Source organism: Haliotis cracherodii, unplaced genomic scaffold (assembly GCF_022045235.1).
Source record: "Haliotis cracherodii isolate W230 unplaced genomic scaffold, xgHalCrac1.p SCAF_13, whole genome shotgun sequence".
Classification (NCBI taxonomy): Eukaryota; Metazoa; Mollusca; class Gastropoda; order Lepetellida; family Haliotidae; genus Haliotis; species Haliotis cracherodii.
In genome coordinates, this window is record NW_027266268.1 from 4,992,689 (window position 1) to 5,008,603 (window position 15,915).

Sequence of the window (15,915 nt, forward strand, 5' to 3'; positions counted from 1 at the left end):
TCCCGCCACGAAGAAAACAAGCTGAATGTGGATTTCCCAGGAGTGAATCAATCCTTTATACTCCGCTTCCATTCAAAAAGCCTCACGCTTTTCGGAGTCAATGACAGACACGTGACAGAGAACAAGTTAACCTCAGCTCAATCGAACAGCTGTTTTCTATCAATTTTGAATTTGTTTTAATTCTTTCACAATAGCATATTGAAACATGTCGGGAAGATAAATTCGTTGTAGCAGTATCACTCGGGGTAAATGGGGTTTTATGAGTCCCTCGTTTGGTATAAACCACTCACCACCGGCTGGGGTCAGTTGCAGAACCCAGTTACAATCACAACCTGTACATGTGCAACTCTCCTCCCGCGATCCTGTCCGTATCCAGGGTCATCTATCATTTGCAGAACCCAGTTACAATCACAACCTGTACATGTGCAACTCTCCTCCCGCGATCCTGTCCGTATCCAGGGTCATCTGTCTTTTGCAGAACCCAGTCACAATCACAACCTGTACATGTGCAACTCTCCTCCCGCGATCCTGTCCGTATCCAGGGTCATCTGTCATTTGCAGAACCCAGTCACAATCACAACCTGTACATGTGCAACTCTCCTCCTGTGATCCTGTCCATATCCAGGGTAATCTGTCATTTGCAGAACCCAGTCACAATCACAACCTGTACATGTGCAACTCTCCTCCCGTGATCCTGTCGTATCCAGGGTCACCTGTCATTTGCAGAACCCAGTTACATCACAACCTGTACAACCTCAGCTCCAAGTGACACAAAAATTTGGCATTTACCACTTTGTCCATACAGACCGCGGAACATAAGCAGGGCGAAAATGAGGTAGTAGGGTTGCAACTCTGCACTGCATTCGTGACACCTACGACAAATTGGTCATTTTCCCACATATCGTCATACTAACAGGAAAGAAAAAAAAACTGGGTAGTCTTATATATGATGATTTATTGAGTCTGAGACTTCAGTGAGCGATGGCGATGAGTGTATACGGTGATAGCAATGAGGCATGATGGGACTCGTATCAAATATCGCCATTCCATCTACTAGAGGGCGACACACAAGCACACGTGTGTATACACCTAACTTACTGGCCGTATCACAAATTAAAGAACTAGCCAACCTGATTCCATCACTTTTCTCATCGCTATCCATAACAGATTCCAAACTTGCCACAATCTCCAAAAGAATAACAAGGTACTGTAATACTATTCCCGTCCTCATATTCATATTGCACAAATTCTCCTTAAGGTAGAGAAAAGCTTTACAATAGTTTGATAGTATCTATAACTGATAAATAAATGCCACTGATAAATAAATTGTTCCATACGTAAAAAATATCCGGCAATAGAAATCAGCTGTAACAAAGTGCTGAGGTCCTGGTTCTAATCGTTCTCAATATGTGCAGTAAAAGCTGCAACTAAAATAACACCATATTGGAATATATTATTCCTGATAAAATAATTATTTCAGATACAATTTCTTCCGACAATTGCATCAAAATTCTTTGAAATTGTATCACTTGGTAGTTTGTAACTGAATCACCGGAAGAGCGGGAGAAAATGTGTGCACAGCTGATTGCTATTTCCGGCTAGGTTTACGAGGAAATACACACAGTAATCTTAATCTCTGCATATAAAACAATGCCTTTGAGAGCAGGAAATACAATTTATATGGTAAATCATCATGTCTACTGATGTGTTAATCTTAAATATTTCATTGGCCAGGTTTGTTATACCTGTTCATTCACCTGAATTCCCTGAAGGGGTACGATGTAGTTTTTTACTGCGCATAACACTGGATAAATCTTTTTACACTATAAATCATAAACAACTACTATATTCTAATCTTTTTTTCAAACTCTGATATGCAACATACAGTACAGATCGTGTTAGGCAGACCGAGCATGTATTGTTGTATTGGTCATCTACTCCTACGACTCCACATCGGTTAAACTGCTCATCGTCTATAGCGAGCAGCAATTATTAGGACCCCCAAACGTAGCCTATTAGCAAGGGGTCACTGTATGAACATTTCACCAGGAAACGACTATCATATCATGAACTAAAAAATACAACAGCTTACGTGTCTTGACATTTTGAGATTCACTAGGTATTTTCATCTCCATGCTGCAATCCAAAAGAACATGTTTTTTATTTCTTCTACATGGACCCGGTCTTCAAGAATCTTCAATCTTGTAGACAAAATACATTTCTGGACAACACCCACATATATCGATAAAAATACCTATAGAATCAGAAAATGAATATTTCATTATTCCATGGTCCATTAGACAAAACAATCAGAGTGCTACACCTATTGTAAGCCTTCATCCAAGTGGGGGAGTGAGTTGGAGTTAGCACCACTCGTAACATTATTTCAGTTTTATCAGGGCATATCAGCTTGATGTGAGACAAACTCACAACATGAAGGTCTTGGATGTTTACCCTGTGGGGTCATCGAGCACCTAGAATCATATTCAGGTCAAATCCGGGATGCTAAGCCTTGACCATAGGTTTAAGACATGCCAAAAGACACAGCAAAATCTGGTGCCTCAGTTGACAAGGCTACCCGTTCCCCAACATCCAATTCTAGCACTATGAATGCTTTGGAAACAAACATGGGGCATCTTCTTTCGCAACATATCACAAAAACTGTTTGATATAGCTATATAAAATAAGTAGATTTAACAAATAATAGAACACTAAATGCTTTTGATCTTAAACATAGTAATATAATACTGTAATGCTGTACATCTTAAGTACATGATAAACCATATTGGCACTCGTATTATTTAAACTTATTTATCAGGGGAAACTTCACCCACAGGAGCATAACTAGCACTACTTCTGCTCACCACAGCTACAAATTCCTCCTACAGTAACATTCTTCCATGTTCAACAGCATGGAGTTTGTGAAGGCAAATTCAAAATCAGCATCCAGTTCTACAAGAACGTTACTCTACAAGGGGTTCAAAGCTGTATGTCCGCAGCCAATAGATGTTGGATAGTACAAGCTTAGCAGTATTTACCTACACAGCCAGCAAACATATGAACTTTTCAGTTGAGCACATTAAATTCAAACTTATATCTGTTGAAGGAGCTCTTAGAAAGATTATCTGGTGTAGAGCAAGTGAGATAATGTTTGATTCCTCCAACAGCACCACCTACTCCTCAACTGGAAATATCTTTCATGGACATTGTAAAATACATTTTGTGCCAAATCATAAAGCTTTTCTGAGAAATTTAGTTGTTCACTAAATAAAGTTGTCCTTCCCTTCTTCCCCACATGCCCAGGGTAGTCAGGTAGTCAGGTAGTCAGGTAGTCAAGTGGTTAAAGTGTCCCCCGCCATGATATTGCTGGATAAGTGCTAAAAGTGGCGTAAAATCAAACTCACTCGCTCACACCTCATAGGCCCATCAAATATCCTGGGAACAATTCATTGTTGTAGCTACAGATGAAAGCCATGCCTTACATGACAACAGTGTAAGAATGAACACTGATATATCACCAGGTATAAGGCAGTTAACCCTCCAGACTATTCTTCTGATGAGCATGTGATGAAACAAAACTCCAAGTCTCCAAATGACAAATAACCTCCCAAGAGCTCCTTCAACTTTCCACTGACTGACAAAATCAGGTTTGGTTTCAGACAACTCCTACACAATATTCAGATGTTTCTCCTTAACTTTAACAACATCTGTAGCAAACCTACAACTTTAACTAGATCATGATATAGATCTACAGCTCGATGCAAAAGTACTGAAATTCCACATTCAATTAGAAAGTAGTACCAGGTTACATCCTCATACACATTACTTACTTGGAAGACTTACCCTCTGGTCACAGACAATGTGTGCAGTCAGGTAGTTTCTGATTCATTTTTAAATCTGAGCCATTTCCCCATTACAAACAGTATTCATCTGGCTGTTAATTGTTAATCAAGTAATTAATATGCAAATATTCATATAATTTTCAGTAAATGTTTTTTGTCTTCGAAATGTTAGCACACTTTGCGGAATTGTTTGAATGTAAATGAGTCACCAAATATCATAACTGTACACCATGGATGTATTCTCACAAGTAAAAATTTGACCAATTCAATAAAAAGTTGCAATAAGCATTTCATTTTTACAATGCTATTTTCAAAACTGTATATCATTCTTAACATATCATTGTCAGTGCATATTTGCAGACCTTTTCAAAATGACAAAAATCATAACAAAGAAATATGTAAATGGACTGAATAAAAACTGAACATAACAAATTCTGTTCTTTTGAACTTGAACTTCCATGGATAATATGCTCAATAGGACATGTGCCTACAAATGGAATATTTAAATGCCCACTGAAATAATCACTGACCTATTCGAGAATACACAATAAAATAGGTTAAAGCATTACCAAAAAGGTTTCTTTGAATCAGATAAAATCTGAGGTCAATACGAAAGAGTTTAGAAGCTGAAATAGCTAAAAGCATGAGGTGGACTACATTAAATACACAGGCAGGGCCCTTCTTTAACCATAGCCAGCCCAGAAAGTGGATGGTCTCAATGAATGGTAGTAACATTTAAGGGGCCAACCACTTGATATTCTGGAGTGGGAGGAATTTTGTCAGCAACATGACAGTTTCTGTCTCTGCTTCAAGAATGGGGGGAGTCTACATTTTGCATTCAGCATGTCCAGTGAAAAATGATCTTTTAATTGCCAAAAGGCCAAATACTGTTTTCCTTTTCCAGGTTCTGCTGGAAGAAATTATTCTCTTTGCCAAGAATCCCAGCTCTTCTCCACCCTGAATAAAGTACCTGAAAAAGTTAAAGGCCAGCCTATTTGTTCCTATGACTATGGTTAATCTGTCATGGCTGGTTGGTATTGTAGCATACAGCCTTCCAGATGTGGGTGTTCCTTAACTTGTTGGAGTACAATATAAAATGGTCAGCCCCGAAGATGAAGGACTAAGTCTCCTGTAGGCAAGTTTTACAGTTCAACACTTCACCTACAGAATACAGAAGATAAGTTTTGTACAAAAACCTACAAATTCTACTTATTTGAGTTATAGGTCTTTGCTAATTTCTATATCACATGAAATAGTTTGATAGAAATTTTGCCATTTGACAACCAGATATCACAAAATTGTTAGTACATACTTTGACACAGGCGCTTAAACACACAATTTTGTTTTTTCTTCATCACGGTTCTTTTGATCCCCAGAACAAATTTGATCATCAATTCATTGATACATACATATCTTACAACTAAAATATTCACAGCTACCAATATCATATGTATAAGACAAATTTATACAAAATATTCAAAAAATGGCCACAAAGGACTTGTGGTTCATGTACACCATGAATGTTCTCTAGACTAGAATGACAAAAACTGGGCAAATATCACATGCACTCATAACATATCATGCAAGGGCTCCATATTATGTACAAATCTTACAAAAGTAGGCTGACATCATTCTAATCTAGGATCCATAATGAAGTCCTACTAATCGTGCCTACGAGAAGTTCCTACTCGTCAGAGAAACAGAGACAACTCCTCAAGAGAGACAGAATACCAAACACAATCTTTGTGCCAGCCAGCCAATAGCATGCTGCCAATATCCCAGTGGGCAGAGACATATATTTGATACTGCAGTTATGTTGAAAGTTGTCAGTGGCCACCCATGCAGTTCCCAAGCAGCAGATGCAAATCAGCCAAGACTGGAGTAAACATCCACACTAGGCCAGCCAGCTGCTTGTCCCAACAAGGCATCACTGATTCCTCCTCCATGGTGTGGCCCAATTCTGGTGTCCCCAGCTGTCATCTTGTTGGAATGCCACATACCACTCCACTGGTATAAATACCTAAATCAGTCTGAAGGAGGGCTTCCAACATTGTACCAACCCTAATTTTCTGGATACGCTGACAACATCCATGAGTTTCCACACTGAATCAACCCGACTGATAAGGTGATCCACAATCAATCAGGCCATCCATGACAAACATGCCTCAGCATCAGCATCTGTAAAAATCCCCTAAAATTCCCACAAGCATCTGATCATCTGCGGATGAGTTGTCTCTGTTCCCTGTGGACTAAGTGAGGTCTGAAGAAAAGCATTTACAATGAATTATGCATGGTGTGTACACCAGGTGTATGTACAGAGGACATGGGAGGACACATGTCGGGGGAGGAGAAAGCTTCACAAGTATTGAGCCATGGAGCATCACTGGAACTTGAACATATAAACATTTCCTCTAACGTGTCCACGCAGGAAGTCATTCATATCAACAAAACAGGAGACTAGAACATTTAACAACTGACTTGAAATGAACTCATTGGGATGAAATGAAGAACAATGCTGGATCATGTCCTGATGTTGAACTTCACAACAAACAACCGAAAAATAAAAACAGACAAACTCAAAAGCTATGACATGACAGGCAGTGTTGAAACAAGGACAACACATGTCCCTCTATTATACACTCAGGTTAACTTTACAGTGAGTGGGTGAGTATGGTTTCATGCCACATTTAGCAATATTCCAGCAATATCACGGTGAGGGACACCAGAAATGGGCTTCACACATTGTACCCATGTGGGGATTCGAACCCAGGTCTCCGGCGTGACAAGCGAACGCTAGGCTACCCGACCGTCCCTGGTTAACAACTCCAATTTCACCTCAAATATTGGGAACATGGAGTTAGTTTAAAAAGCTTCAAATGTTCATGACATGTTATACACTACTCCAAAAAAAAGTTAAGGACCCCTTAATATTTCATATGACTATAGTTAACTTGTCATATTAACAACAGATATGAAATGCTGGGATGAACAAGATCTTTCAAGACATGACCACAGCCACCACATATAGAAACCAATCCCGATTCTTTCATATTACTATAGTTAATCTGTCTTGCCAAGATGGTAACTATAGTAATATGAAAGAATTGGGTGGTCCTTGACTTTTCTTTTAGTAGTATATTCACACACTGGAATCTTGGATCATGTGATGAGATTCAATCAAAATTTGAATACAATGCAATCTATATATTAGATGAAACTGAGAGAATTCAAACCAAACTCTTCTTTAAATAATTTTTTTAAAAGATGGACATTACAGATCTTCATGTGTTACCAATGGTTACCAATGATCATCACATTGAAAAAAAACCTCCTCCACATGTGCTCTTGGTTCGTGACTGTAAGCTTCATTTTAAATGGAAATTTCCCACAAAGCATGACCTTGATAGGAGTATATGTTTTGTAAGTATACATGGTAAAGCTAACACAATCAGCAAACGCAAAGGTGGATTAACAATGGAATATTGACAGAATTGTATGACATGGATATGCTGGGATGAATGACAACAGCTGCTTTCAAGACATGACCACAGCCACAGGGGAAAAAAAACCTATCTCAATCATACACAAACTCCACATTCAGTCATAATGCCACAAGACAAGGCTCTTAGCAAAGTAACTAAACCCAATTAGCGATTGGCCCTCCACATTACTAAGAGCCAATTTGGTCTTTTGAAAATGATAATTCAAATCAGAAAATACCATCCTCCCCCTCCAAAAACAAATACAACAAAACATTGTTTTGGAGAAAAAAAGCTGTTTCAACAAGCGACTCAAAAAAGACGTGTCTCTAAAAGTTCAGTGATCCACTCAAATAATTTTCACTGCTATTTTGTCTTTTACACCCAATGGAATCTGTTTTGTTGGATAAATCGAGGCTGGTTATTCTCTGGTGTATTTTATATTTAGATAAAAAGAGGCCATTAATAACTTCACTAATTTCATTGTAACAGAGCCTGGACTGCCTAATGACATGCCAACACCATCACTCCTGAGTTCTCCTATAAGGGTGTTCTTCTTCTATTGCCCTAATAACATAAGCAATATACTGACTCGGTCCTCTAGGATGTGGTCAACTGCCAATCACTGCGGAATGTGGTATGTCTTGAAACGCAACACTGATAACAAATTAGAACTGATTAAAAGTCAAACAAATGTTTTCCACATTCACTCATGCCAGCTGTTATTACCAAGGCCGTCTAGCACTGACTATGTTCCAACAATCCAAGTCCAAACTGGCAACTAAATCCTAAACACAACTCTTACATTCAAACATATATTGTCAATGCATTCGTCTTACTTAACACCGCCACTGGATGGAAGTTTTACATCTTGGATGCAGAGTTGCATCCCTTGGATTTGCCAGGATCCACAAAACTCAGTTCAATTCCCAGATTTTCCTTGATTATTATCCTTGGTCTGTTAGCACCACACCAATGTTCCTTGGTTTCAACAAGGCAAACCCCTAAGATGTAAGATCACTTCGGTCTTTCCTCCAACATTAAGCTTAAAAGCCATGAGAAAACTAATACTGTTAAATACGGCACTAGACCCCACCTCCCAAATACAAATCAAATATCAAATAAGTGGCAGTTCATGTCAGAACATTACTGATGAAAGAACAGATGGCCAGTATGTCCAAGGATTAATTGAAACAGTCAGCAAATAAGTAGGGCTGTCATTGATTAGAAACTTCAGCACCATATTCAAACAAAAGATTAAAGTAATAAGAGTTATACTAGTGTACAGAGCTAATATAAATTCAAGTGTACCTTATTCTTGGCATACCAGTCAAATTCATGCACAAACTGACTTCCAAACACAATTATATGAATTGTTGTATGAAAGAAATATATTTAGGTGTAGCCTAACTTGTGACCTTTCACATAATGCTCGTATGGCTATTTGCCAAATGTGTGAAGAGGAAGATTTTGGAATGCATCAATCAGTTTTATTACTTTTTTCACTTATAAGATTTTTATGTTCATGGATTCAGGGCCCAATATAGACAATCAGAAAATATACCAAAAATTAGCATATTTCTTCCCCCTTAACGACTAACCTCAAAACTTATTCACCAAATAAAATATTTAGCCACAAAATAGAATTTGTATTTTCATTACCACCAACTAATGCTGATTGTTTGCAAACAATCTGTAAACAATAAAACCCATAAGTGTGGCCTAATTATCACTGACACCAAAACTTTCAATGACAGCCCCAGAAATAGGTGTAAAAACTCCAGATTGGTATTACGGTAGGCATCCATTACAAGCATTCATACCCATCCATAACCATGGTAACTGCATTGACATTGCTCGCATTGCAATAAACAAGTACAATCAATATTTTACAAGAAATCATCTTATGCCTTCTCGAATCCAGCAAAGACATGATTGTTTAGTAAACAGACAACTGAACTCATAAATGTGCATATCTGTTGGTGAATATTGCAACGTACACATGACATGTTCAGCAAAGTCCTCTCACATCAGAGGCCTTGCACACGCCTACCACAGAAATTACGCTTATGAGTCAAAAAGGAGTGAGATGTCCCAGCTGATCACTTTGTACACAGTGAAATATCTAACCTCTGTAGACCTCTGCCCACTAAATCTACAATTGTATTGAAAAAAATGCCATCTACATATATCTTCGGAAAAATGCACTTAAACTAAGCTCTGTATGATCTGTGAGATAAGCATCCGCTCTAATCCCTTAACCTGCACAAGGCTTTCTTTTATTCTACATATGGTTTTCATTGGTGAGAAACTGTTTCACTTACTTGAAAGACACTTGAGTACATGGTCAATGCCCATGTACCACTCAAGCTTTGCTTAGTCGCATATTTCAGTTTTCCAGCAGAGTTTAAAGTCTAAAAACGATGCGTTACACATATCTTTAGAGCAAAGCCAATTAGGATCATTTTACATTTTTTGAGGTTCAGAAACAAATTTCTGTCATAGGCATGTGGCACACATTTTAATATCCCACAATACAATGTAACATGGGTGAAAATCGAAAGGTTATATAGCTGTTTCCTTAATATCATCAACTGTCGAAAACATGCATCATTAATTACCTCAGTCGGATCTACAAAACTTTCTGTACACCCAAACATGGCATGATGTATTATGACATTCTCTAAGTATCAATATGACAATGTAAAATTTGACTAACATTTCAAAACAAATTGTTGAAAAGAAAAGTAAATTCAACATGCCATGACGAATTAATTACAGGGACAGAAGTTAACTTTCACTGCAGACCAGCCACAACACGGAAGAGTATTTCTTTCAAAAGGCATTCTGCTTAATTAAGTTCTATCTCTGAAGTAATTATTGTTAATGTCTGGAAAATATTATCACACTGAAGGATCTCGGAGGGAACAGTTGGCCATGACAGTGACTTTATGTCATGGAATCATCACCAAAAAACTGCATATCCCTTGCACAAAAAAAGAGGTTGAAAGTGGGCTAGCATGCTGGAAGCATACCTGGTCCACACAACAGGTCCACAGGCGAAATACATAGTATATGTCGTGAAATGGCAGTTGGCACTCCTCCCTTTCTTCCTTGATGGCTCTCCAACCATCAGACATAGAATAGAGGTCTATGACACATCTTAACCATTTTTACTGGTACCATACCCACCAACACAGATGAAGATCTTTGACGCATCCTAACCATTTTAACTGGTACCACAGACACAAATTGAAGGTCTATGACAGATCATAACCATTAACCGGTAACCACCGACACGGATTGGTGGTCTTTGACACACACATAACCATTGTAACTGGTACCACCGACACAGGCTGAAGGTCTTTGACACGCATGTAACAGTTGTAACTGGTACCCACAGACACAGAATGGAGGTCTTTGACATACATGTAACCATTGTACTGGTAAAGAGAACAGCAATACAGACATTCTTAAAAAAAAGGTTAAACCTGTAATCTTCAAAATTCCCAAGAATCACAAATTGAATTCATTCACTTTGACCAGATAGGCCTCATTCATCCACATGCACGACAACAAGAACAATTAACAAGACGATGCACTCGGCCTGCGGCGCATGTTCTTAGTTGCAGAAATTGGTGGGTTAATTCGCATTGTTAATGCAGACCCTAGACACAGTTTTGAGGGCACACTGTTCCCCCCTGGCAACTGAATGAGGACTGTCCCGACTGCCGCTACGCCGTCGTCAGTTGGTTCTATTGCTATGGGATTAATGTTCAAATGGTCATCCCTGTATGTGGGGATATGGAGAGGGCTCTCGATTTGGTGAATATTTCGAGTGATTTTCGTTGCACGAGTCCTTTTAGGCATCATAGCTGGCATGGTGATAGAGTGCTCAGGTTCCACTAGTAAAAGAACTTTGGCAAACGGCCGTGATGCCATACACTCCATTTCCCGTGCTCGCAGTTGGCGTGTGCGCCGCGCGTCAAAGGCCTGTTTCATTTTCCATAGCATCACACACATGGCGAGGAAGAGGAAGAAGCAGGAGAAGAAGACAGAGAAGAAGACGAAGAGATCGATGTGAGGCTGATCTTGACGGAAGTACAAACTGCCATACGTCACGTTATGGTTTCCGTCGCCCTGGCTTTTCAGAATCAAGTAGAAACGAGCTGTTCGCAGCTCATGATTGTCGCGGGGCAGGGTAATAATAAGTCGGAATCTAACATCACGCACTCTTAGGATGGTATTCTGTTGATATATTGTGATGAAAGTGTTCAGGTCATTGGCTTTTCTTTCATCCTTGAAGAACCCTTGGGATTCAGATACAGCTGATAGCTTACTTTCCAGTGCATTCTTGTCCATGTCTATTCTGTGGATGCCAGTCCCCTTCCCAACTATCACACGGAATGTGTTTTCCTTGTTAGAGAAATACACATCCACCCCTGGAAAAAATAATCTACAGTTTAGCAGTTGTATTTTGGTTTGGTTTGGTTTCTTGTTTAACGCCACAATCAGCAATATTCCAGCTATATGACTGCGGTCTGTAAATAATCGAGTATGGACCAGACAATCCAGTGATTAATATCATGAGCATTGGGATCGATGTCATGCATCAACCAAGTCAGCGAGCCTGACCACTCAATCCCGTTAGTCGCCTTTTACAACAAGCATAGTCACCTTTGACAGCAAGCATGGGTTGCTGAAGACCTATTCTACCCCGGAATCTTAACAGGTCTTTAGCAGTTGTAATAATAATAATAATAATAATAATAATAATAATAATAATATGTACCCAACAATCTGACAATCCATCTACAAAGGAGCACTCAGAGACCATGATTAAAAAGATTCTTTACAGGCATTGTGACGATCAAATACTCATGTTTGTAATCTCTTATGGACTGAAGATCTTTTTGTCTCTAGAACTTCCATATCCTTGATTATCCAGTGGATCATACCTCCATCGAATAATGACAAATATGACCCATTGACCACCATAGCTTCATCTGGAAGTAGCGGCACTATCTCCATCTCTGTCCTCACAAATGTCGCAGAAAATGTATCTCGTTCTTGAGCATGAAAACAATTTATAAACCTTTAGTGACTTCATCCTATTGCTCTTAAGGTTACCATCCTTTGATCAACAGTGATCAAGGGTATTTTAAATAGTATAGTGCATGTCTGACCAACAGGTGGTTTTACCCAATATAAGAGACGTTGGCTGCAAAATTTCAAATTTGACCCCTGTAACGACCTAGTGTACCCCCATCTCATCACACCAATCATTAGAACCCATTAGATCTGATCTACTCCCCAGCAGATATGATCACATCATTTGCCAACACCATATAGATAAGGAGATCTTGATGATGCCCACTATCCCCTGCTTTCTGGCATTGTATATGCCACGTGACTACTGTATTATTTACTATATAGTACCCCAATGATTTTTTTATTCTTTCTGGTATTTCTTGCACTAAGACGGTTTACTGGTATCAGGCTTTTCCCAAACATCTTTCATTTTTAAACAAAAGTTTGGAGTCATGTTTAAACTATAGCGCTCTTCTGAACAAAATGTAGGCCTCACCATCCTGTCCAGACTCCAAACGAAGCTATGGTGGCGATCGGGTCTATAATATTTATCAAAATAGAACTGAAACTGAATCGAGACTTACTGCACTGGATAATTGAGAATGGAAGATCAATATGAAGACATTTTGGACAGGACATCTGTCAACATCAAATCTTACCTCCCATCGTCACATCTATTGTAATACGAATATTGACGTTCAGATATTTTGGTTGGACTGCGAAAAAGACAGTTCTCCCTTGTCTGAGCGCCATGGGTTCCCGGTTGCAGTTGTTCTGAGTCTCGGGGTCAAAGCAGTACTCCTTGTCGACTGTCATCTGGCGGTAACACTGATGGTTGTTGGTGGGTGTCCCCATGAAGTACTCCCGACACTCAGAACACTGGAACACAAGTACAACTTTCCTAGTGCAACAGAAGAAAGAAGAGAGCGTGCTCTTGCTGGATACCTTCCACCATCTTGAACCGATGTGTCGGTACACTCTCAAATGTTTGTATAAAGATACAGTAGTACCTTTTTTGATTTTGTCAGGAAAAGACAAAACAATTTGTGAAATTTGGACTGCACCCCCCACCCTTCTCAATCTCTCTTACACACAGACAGACAGATGCATTACCACCCCACTTCACCCCTATAATAAATTATCATGAAACAAATGTTATATTTGGGATAACACTTTCTCAGTAGAGTACCGATTCTCGTACTTTTTGGGTTGAGTCCCGTCCGGGATTCGAACCCACACTGCCAGAGTGAGGCACCTAATCGCCAGCACACAAATTCAGCGATCTAACTCACTCAGCCACCGAGGCTTCCACAAAAATGGCAGTCCGACAACTGGTAGTCTAGATCACATACTTTATGTACCCCTCTGACAAGTGTATATAGGACAGGAGAAATAGAGAATCTGTACTTTACAGAGAAAGTGTTATCCCAAACATAACATTTGTTACATTTGACCACTTTCTAAATAGCATTGAGTGTTCATGATAAATTACCAGTCCCGAACCTGACTATGTTATGAGAATGCAAGGTTATGTTGATGTACAGCTTATTTCAACAATATTTGGGGCCAACTGAGTGTCTAAAATACCAAGCTACTTTGTTCACCTGTTTCTGATTGAAAATCAGGACAACAGAAAGGTGATACATTGATAGCAGTTGCAGCCCTACCTGTCTCTGCCAACATGGCTCTGTGCTGTCCTTGTCACACTCGCTCTCTGTGTTGTTCTGACACAGACAACTCTCCCCAGTCTGCTGGTTACACATGTTACTGTGGCCGTTACACTGACACCTGAAAACATCAGTAACATACTGACACTGACACCAGACAATATCATCAATGCATGGCAAATTGGTATGCCTTTTGGGAGGCCACATAATCTCCTCACATCGTTCCCAATTCTTCCTTTTTAATATACAACAAAATGAGCATGTGAAGTAGATTCTGCTTGTTTCTAGCAGCAATGCTGCATCTGATGATGGACATCAGTACACTGTACACAGAAGATTAGTGAGTGAGTGAGTATGGTTCACATGCTATTAGCAATATTCTAGCAATATCACATTTGGGGGACACCAGAAATAGGCTTCAAACTTTGTACCCATTTTCATTAGCAATATTCCAGCAATATCAAGTTAGGGAGACACCAGAAATGGGCTTCAAACATTGTATCCATGTGGGAAATCAAACCCAGGCCTTCGGTGTGACGTGCGAGCGCTTTAACCACGAGGCTACAACCCGGCTCAGAAGATTAAAAATTCTTGCAAGACACCTAATCATTGTTACATTACATTTTCAGTTACGATAAATGTATATGACGGTAACGCAGGTAAATAGGTAAGTGAGGGATTTAGAAAGAGACCCAAGTCGGCAGTGCTATGGTGACAATATTTCAACTTACGCAGTGCATTCTTTAGTTGCTGGATCTTCCTGCAGTCTGAAATGTCCCTGCATACACTTATTGCAGCCTTCGCCCTGGGTGTTGTGCTTGCAGTCCACACATAGAGCTTCATCCTTTGTCGGCCCTCGTCTGATGTTGCCCCTTTGGTCACTCTGGCAATGGGTCAGTAAGAATACAGATAGGGTTATCAATCATTTGTTTGTTTGTTTCTTGTTTAACTAAGCAATACTCCAGCTATACAATGGTGGTCTACAAATAAACAAGTCTGGACCAGATAATCCAGTGATGATATCCTGAACATTGATCTCGCAATTGGGATATGATGACATGAATTAGCAAGCCTGACCACCTGATCCCATTAGTCACCTCTAACGACAAGCATGGGTCACCTCTTATGGCAAGCATGGGTTGCTGAAGACCTATTCTACCCCGAATCTTCACGGGAGGGGTTATCAATGACGCAAAATATTTCTTCCTGACCATCTAACAGTAAAGGATTCAAAAGAGAATCTTCTGCATGGAACACATGCCAATTAAGTATCGCCACACACATCATATTGTGTCTTCGCTCAAAACTGTGTGTGCTTGTTGTTTAATGCCACACTTTACAATAATCTACATATATGACGGTGGCCTGTAAATAATCTGGACCAGACAATCCAGTGATTGATGTTTTGATTAATGATGCATGCCATCGGGGTACTTTGACTATCAACCAAAGCACAGAACGTGACCACCCGATCCATTAGTGGCCTCTGATGATCAGGGTTGCAAGGAACTAGTTCTAACCCAGAATGCCCCCAGTAGGGGTGAAACGACACAGCAAGGTCAAGATACGATATGTATCATCAAATTGTGTGGAAACTGCTCACTATAAATATTTCAAAAGGAAAATCTAGCTGTAGACACATGTTCATAGTGGCTATTTTCAGTAGTGAACTTGAACGCTAATTACAACACATTTTGCAATATTTGACTGACAAAAATCTGAGGTCATTGAACGAGTAGTAAGGAATTTATTTTAGCAAGTGTATCATCTTGTATCGATACAAACAGAAACATATTGTGTATTGCATCGTCGCATGAAAACTCCCATTGCACCGAT

At 39.5% G+C, this 15,915-nt stretch overlaps 1 protein-coding gene across 2 annotated transcripts in view; it reads right to left on the reverse strand.

Annotated features, from left to right (window-relative positions):
- Positions 1-958: 958 nt before the first annotated feature.
- LOC139459528 (multiple epidermal growth factor-like domains protein 8) overlaps positions 959-15,915 on the reverse strand; it is a 64,578-nt gene continuing 49,621 nt past the window's right edge. For both annotated transcript variants that reach the window (XM_071241056.1, XM_071241055.1), the window contains exons 31-34: positions 14,811-14,962; positions 14,080-14,200; positions 13,072-13,291; positions 959-11,763 (exon numbers count right to left, since the gene is read on the reverse strand). In XM_071241056.1, the coding sequence (XP_071097157.1) occupies positions 10,907-11,763; positions 13,072-13,291; positions 14,080-14,200; positions 14,811-14,962 (1,350 nt within the window). In that variant the 3' untranslated portion in view covers positions 959-10,906. The remainder of the gene's footprint in view (positions 11,764-13,071; positions 13,292-14,079; positions 14,201-14,810; positions 14,963-15,915) is intronic.